Below are 6443 nucleotides of genomic sequence, written 5' to 3'. Positions count from 1 at the left end.
CCCCCCCCCCCCTCGGCCTCTATCTCATTTCCCACCCACAGCTGGCAGTGCAATGCACTGGGCGTAACTTCGGCATTGCGAAGGCGAGAAATATCGCGAGAGAAAGAGAGAGTGAGCGTGAGCGAGTGAAAGACCGAAAGTGATCGAGAGATATTGAGATCAAGAGATACCGTTCTCGGCTTCCCCCTTCTGATGGCTCCCCCTCGGCATAAAACTGGCAGCCCGGCCACGGCACTTGCGCTGGTGGCGGCTGTGCTTGTGGCTGTCTCATGGCTGCTGGCAGTCGTTGCAGGCGCCCCGGGCCCCGACTTCGGGGCCTATGCCGACCCTCTGGAAAAGTCCCTCAATGGCCAAGTCATTTCCACCTCCGCTTCGTATGCCCTCCGTGTCCGTGCGTTCAAGGCCCATTTGACCGCCCATCCTGCCCATCTCCCCATGCTTACGATCGCTGCCATCGACCCCCCTCCGCCACCCATACCCGGTTGCAGTCACTGAAACCCGAAGCCGGCGAGCCATTGGCGACTCCAACTGGCCCGTCCCTGGCCCGGCACCCGCCCTGCTGGAAACATCCCTCTTGCAGCTTTCCTCGGCCTCATCGGCCCTCTCGGCGTCAGGCTCCACGGATCCAAACTGCCCGCCCTCCGGCGAGGTTGTCGTTACCTGGACCGGCGTGGGCATCTCCGCCTCGGTCCTCATCATCAACAGTGCGCCCCATTGCCAGTCGCATGCTGCGGTGACGTTCTCGCATCCCTTGCTGCTCACCCGGTCTGCTCACACCCTCCTGCCAGTTCTCCTATCGGTCGCCTTTGGTCTTAAGCTGCACTTTGGGGTCATTGTTTCGGCCATCCGCTGCGCCCTCCAGCTGACCCTCATGGGATTCATCCTGACGCCGGTCCTTGAGGAGGACAACATTTACATGGTCTTCGGCCTGACTTGTATGTGCAACTGCTCACATCCAGAGGAGCATCCCCCTCCTCGACACTGGCTGCCACATGCCATGCCGGCTGTCTCTGACCTCCTCCCCCACCTTGTGACCCTCCCCCATCGATCGAAGCTCTCCTCATGCTTCTGGCCAGCTTGGAGACCACATTCAACAAGGGCCCACGACGCATCAAAAACATGTTCTGGATCGTGGCCGGCTCCATTGTCCTGTCGAATCTGTCGTGCTCCATCTTCGGGACGGTTCTCTCGCTCGGGGCATCGCCCTTCTGGGAGCCGGCCCTTTTCGTGCCAACCGTCGGCATGATGGTCGGCAACTCCATGGCTGCCGTGGCTCTTGGCGTCCACCACGTCTTGGATTCGGCGGAGAAGGATCGCCAGCGCCTTGAGTGGCATCTGGCCCTTGGGGCTTCCCGCTGGGAGACTGCCCAGCCACTGGTGGTGGCTGCCCTGCGCATTGCCATGCTACCAACTCTCAATGCCATGAGCGTCATGGGACTGATCTCCATCCCAGGGACGGTGCGTCGGTAGATTCGCATCCCTGCCTCCCTCTCTCTCCATCCCCCTTTCTACACACGCCACCACCATCAAAACAGCCTGCCCACATGCTCCTGACCCATCCGATCCTTCTGCTTTGCGCCCCTCCCAGATGACTGGCCAGATCCTCGCCGGCGCCGACCCGATGAACGCCGCGCGCTACCAGCAGGTTATCATGTTCTTGATGACCGCCTCGACCATGCTCTCGGTCACTGGCGCTGTGACCGCCGTGGCAATGACCCTCTTTGACAAGAGTGTGCGTTACAGCCCGTGTGCCTGGCCTTTCCTCGGGGGCGGCGGGGGGGGGGGTTCAGGCGCATGCCGAAAGTGCTCGCGCTTTGCTCGGAAAACCCGTCCTCGCGACATCGGCCCTGCCCTGCCTCCTCGCCCCTGTCGCCACCGGACGCTTTTTCTCCCTCTCTTTCCCTTTCTCTCCCTGACACGCACACACACACACACACACACACACACACACGCACACACAGCATCGGCTCCGTCTGGATCGCATCACAACTCGACCTCTGTGGCCGACACGCATGGCCCGCTGGATTGGCCAGCGGGTCTTCAACCGGCGCCCAGCTGAGCAGGGTCCCGACTCCCGGAGTTCGTATGCCCCTCTGACGACCGAGAGGAGCCATTCCTCCGGCTCGCTGGTAGTCGACACAGGACATCCAGCCCATCCGGTCGACCCGGCCGTGTGTGCCAATCCCCACTGCCCCGGGCGTTCGGAGACCTGTCGTCCGGATACCGGAGTCGCCTGCGATGCTGAGCCCATCCCCGTGCCCTCGCGCAGCCGGTCCTCCAGTCGCCTCTCCCATGGCCCAACATCACCCTCCTCCTCCGTTGGCTCTAACGAACACACCTGGTAGGCATTCTCCCCGGGTCCCTCCTCCTCGCTCTCCCCCCCCCCCCCCTCCGGTCACACCTCGAGCCGGAAGGGAAAAAAGAAAAAAGACACACCCTGCCCTTGAGAATAGATATAGGCTAACTGCCATGCATACAATCACGCCCATGCCTTCGTGCCCACATACACACGTACATATACACATACTTGGACAACTATGCCTGGAGGGGAGAGGGGAGGAGGAGGAGATATCTATTGCCACGAGGGAGGGGGAAGTAGGCGGAGCGATCGCACACGTGCCGTGTGATGGGAAGAGAGGGGGAAGGGGAAGAAGGGCCATACGCCGCCAGGCGCAGGGGGCCCCCGCGCGCGCGCACGCACGCCAGCGAGACAGGGGAAAGGAAGTGGACACGGGCACAGACACAGATGCGCGCCGCACACCACACCACCGGGCGGGCTCTACTTACAGACCCATCGGGTGGGTGGGGAAGTAGCCGCCCTTGCGGCAGGAGTGGTCCGAGATGTGCTTGATGTCGCTGTCGAAGGTGGTCGAGCGGCCAGACAGGAGGATGGAAGCCATCGGGCGCTCCAGCTGACGGAGGATGGTGTCGTTGGTGGAGGTGGCATGGGTCAGGAAGGCGCGAGCCAGGCGAAGCTCCTCCGACACGCGGGTCAGGTCGGACAGCGAGGCCTCGGGGTTGCGGTTGACCGCCTTGACGGAGGCCGACGCGCGGGAGATCACCGCCGCCGCGGCATAGATGTTGATGGTGACATCGGCCAGGCGGCGGAGCTCCAGCTGCTTGTTCATGATCTTGCTCTTATACCCAAGGACCAGCATCTCGGCCACATCACCCAGACGGATGGCCTGGGCCTCGACCAGGTCGGCCTCCTCCTTGAGGCTGACCACGGGAACGTCGGTGGCCTTGAACTTGGTGGTGTCCACCGCCAGGTCCTCCGACTGCAGGGCCAGGCCGCCGCTGGTGGCAGGGTTGTAGCCAACGCCGAAGCGCACCAGCCGGGCCGCCGCACCGAGAGCCTGCCCGTAGAAGGCCGGGTCCTTGAGGGCCTTGGAGCCGGACTTGAGGCTGGACACCAGAGGAGTCTCCGAGGAGGACTTGACACCGTTCAGGGCGATGAACAGACGCAGGATGTCATTGGTGCCCTCGAAGATGCGGAAGATGCGCAGGTCACGGAGGATGCGCTCGAGGGGCAGGTCTGGAGGAGGGGGAGGAGTGTGAGTGGGGCCTGCGCCGGGAGGGGAAAGCGGGGCAGGGAGAGACCGAGGAGACCGAGGAGGGGCGGGGAGGGGGGCAGATGACACGAAGGCACATACCCTGCATGAAGCCCAGACCACCAAGGATCTGGATGGCCTCATCGGTGACATGCCAGGCGGCCTCGGAAGCGAAGATCTTGGACACGGCAGCCTCCAGCTGGTAATCCTTGATGCCGCGATCCATGTTGGACGCCAGGAGGTAGGCCACCGACTCGGCGGCGTAGCACTGCATGTTCATCATGGCGATCTTCTCCTGGATGAGACCATAGTTCTTGATGTGATCGCCGAACTGGGTACGGCTGCATGTGTGTGGAGACAGATGCACATGTGGGCACGCGCGGGAGGGCGAGCCGGTAGACCGGTAAAGGTGAGGGTGGATGTGCGGGTTACCAGCGGATGAGGGTGAGGGGCGAAGGAGAAAGATAGGGATGCAAGGGGAAAGGGTCAGAGAGAGAGAGAGAAGCAGAGTAGGCCAGCGGGAAAAGGGCCTCCCCGGGGGGCGATGGCAGCGAAGAGAATGCGGCGGACGCACTTGTTGGCGTGGTCGGTGGCAATGGCAATGACCTGCTTCATGCAGCCGGTCAGCGCGGCGCCCATGCCGAAGCGGCCGTTGTTCAGGATCTCCATGGCAACCTTGAAGCCGGAACCAACCTGGCCGAGGACATTCTCGACCGGGATCTTGGTGTTGTCGAAACGCAGGGTGGTGGTGTTGGAGCAGCGGATACCCATCTTGCGCTCGGGCGGGCCGTGGGTAATGCCGCCGAAGGAGCGCTCCACGATGAAGGCGGTGACGCGGTTCTTGGTGGCGCCGGTGGTCGGGTCGGCCACAGGGGTCTGCGCGAAGACGGTGAACACGTCGGCCAGGCCACCGTTGGAAATCCAGATCTTCTCGCCGTTCAGGATCCAGTGCTTGCCGTCCTCGGAGAGGGTGGCATTGCAGCGGACCGAGTTGGCATCGGAACCGGCGCTGGGCGGAGGAAGGGGGAAGATAGTCAGAGACGGTGATCGGCATGGAGGGAGAGAGAGAGGGAGGGAGGGAGGGAGGGAGGGAAAGAAAGCATGTACCTGGGCTCAGTCAGGCAGAAGGCGGCAACAGTCTTGCCAGAGGCCAGGTCCGGCAGGTACTTGTCCTTCTGGGCCTGGTTTCCGGCCAGAAGGATACCCTTGAAGCCGATGGACTGGTGAGCACCGAGGTGGATGCCCAGACCGAGGTCGGTACCCCCGCGGAGTTTTGCGGGCGCACGGGAAGAGGGAGGGCCAGGGGGGAAGGGAGGGTGTCAGACGGGCAGAAGGGCGACATCAACGGGGGGGGGGGAGCGGGGGGGAGGACACACCTCGACAAGGCGAGCATAACCGAGGTTCGGCAGGCCGACACCACCCTGCTCGGTGGGGACCTGGATACCGTAGAGACCAAGCTCGGCCATGCCCTCCATCACCTCCTTGGGAATGGAGGAGGTCTCGTCGTTCTTGGCCGGGTTGTTGACCTCGGCGAAGAAGCGCGCGATCGGGTCGAGCATCAGGCTCAGGGTCTCGCGCGCCTCCTCCGGCACCTCAGAGGGGTAGGGGAACACATGGGAGGTGTTCAGCGCGGAGCGCGAGTAGATGGTGCGCAGGAAGCTCGGGCGCTCACTGGGAGGCAAGAAGGGGAGGGGGGAGGGGGAGGGGGACGGAGGCACAAGAGACGAAGTGAGTGGTTGTGTTTGCGTGGCCAATGGCAGAGGGGTGGTGTGAGACGGAAGGGAAGAGGAGAGGGGGGGAGAGACAAAGGGAGAGAGGGAGAGAGAAACACGCACACGAAGGGCACAATCTCCGGAAGCGGGGCAGCAGCGGCCTCGGTGGTGCGGCTACTGGAATTGGAGTAGCTGCGGACGGCGCAGGGAGCCGCAGCACGCAGAAGGGCGGAGGACGGGGCCGCAGCGGCGACGCGCAGGGCGTGGGACGAAATGTTGCGAAGCATGGCGAAAGGAAAGGGGAGGGGGGGAAGGGAAAAGAGAAAGTGACCTCGGGCCAGTTGCTCGCGGGCGCCGAGTGGCGCCCCAGTGACACGGGGGTGTTGGGGGGCGGTGGGGGAGGAGTGGCTCCCGCACGGGGGGTGGGGGGGGGGGGGGGGGGGGGGGGGGGGGGGAGGGGGGGGGGGGGGGGGGGGGGGGGGGCACCCACCAACACTCGCTTCCACCCTGCTGACCCCTGGCAGGAGGGGAAACAAGGCGGAGGGGCGTCACACGGACGTGGCCACACTGGGCCCACCGGTCCGGACGGGACTCGGCGCGGGAGCAAGGAAGTCCGCCACGGAGATGGGCACCGCCCAGGGCGGAGACCCCGCTTCAGCGTCTGGTGGGGGGGGGGGCCGGCTAGGACGGGCAGGGAGATCAGCCCAGCTGCAAGGGATACGAGGGGCATATCCATGTGCCAGACCTCAGGACCCGGGCGGTCCCCCCTCGGGGCCGAGATCGATGCAGGAGGGGACCCGGCACGGAGTATGCAAACACGACACCCGCGCACGCAGCAGCCGGGAACACCGACCGCCGAAATGGATGCGTACAAGCGCACATACACACACATACACACACACACACGCGCCAGGGCGGCCGCCGCCCGGTGTTTGTCGGCGGACCTGGCCACCAGGCCGGTACTTTCACATGCCCACCGGATTAGGACCGGCCTGGTGAGCCACTCCGCGAGGGGTTTGGGCGGACGATTGCCGGGGCCCGCGGTTGGTGCCGGCGACCCGGGCTCTCGGAAGCCCCTGGGTGTGTGGCCCGGGCGCCGGCATGAAAATAGCCCGACGGATGATATGGCCCGCTTTCCTGGCGGGCGTGGGGCCCTGTTACCGGCGCCAATATGGGGGGG

The 6443-nt window shown here is 64.5% G+C and overlaps 2 protein-coding genes across 2 annotated transcripts; one reads left to right on the top strand and one right to left on the bottom strand.

Annotated features, from left to right (window-relative positions):
• The first annotated feature begins 11 nt into the window (after positions 1 to 11).
• On the top strand, positions 12 to 2380 carry H696_02275 (hypothetical protein). Its single transcript, XM_009496178.1, has 6 exons — positions 12 to 391; positions 489 to 704; positions 789 to 935; positions 1055 to 1458; positions 1589 to 1732; positions 1962 to 2380. The coding sequence occupies exons 1-6, from the start codon at positions 193 to 195 to the stop codon at positions 2343 to 2345; spliced, it is 1494 nt and encodes a 497-aa protein (XP_009494453.1). The 5' UTR covers positions 12 to 192; the 3' UTR covers positions 2346 to 2380.
• Positions 2381 to 2783: 403 nt separating this feature from the next.
• Positions 2784 to 5550, bottom strand: H696_02274 (hypothetical protein; the record flags this gene model as incomplete). The annotated part of the gene is made up of 6 exons (XM_009496177.1): positions 2784 to 3535; positions 3654 to 3892; positions 4126 to 4560; positions 4659 to 4771; positions 4928 to 5222; positions 5387 to 5550. The coding sequence occupies 6 exons, from the start codon at positions 5548 to 5550 to the stop codon at positions 2784 to 2786; spliced, it is 1998 nt and encodes a 665-aa protein (XP_009494452.1).
• Between the last annotated feature and the right edge of the window lie 893 nt (positions 5551 to 6443).

This window comes from Fonticula alba (assembly GCF_000388065.1).
Source record: "Fonticula alba strain ATCC 38817 unplaced genomic scaffold supercont2.3, whole genome shotgun sequence".
NCBI classification, from domain to species: domain Eukaryota; order Rotosphaerida; family Fonticulaceae; genus Fonticula; species Fonticula alba.
This window is presented reverse-complemented; position numbering and strand designations above follow the sequence as displayed.

What these genes read in the sequence shown, in the direction of transcription:
- H696_02275 (XM_009496178.1), top strand. Translation starts at nt 193, where the DNA reads ATGGCTCCCCCTCGGCATAAAACTGGCAGCCCGGCCACGGCACTTGCG. An exon ending in TTCGTATGCCCTCCGTGTCC is followed by an intron (nt 392 to 488) that starts GTGCGTTCAAGG and finishes ACCCGGTTGCAG; the next exon opens with TCACTGAAACCCGAAGCCGG. An exon ending in CTCGGTCCTCATCATCAACA is followed by an intron (nt 705 to 788) that starts GTGCGCCCCATT and finishes CCCTCCTGCCAG; the next exon opens with TTCTCCTATCGGTCGCCTTT.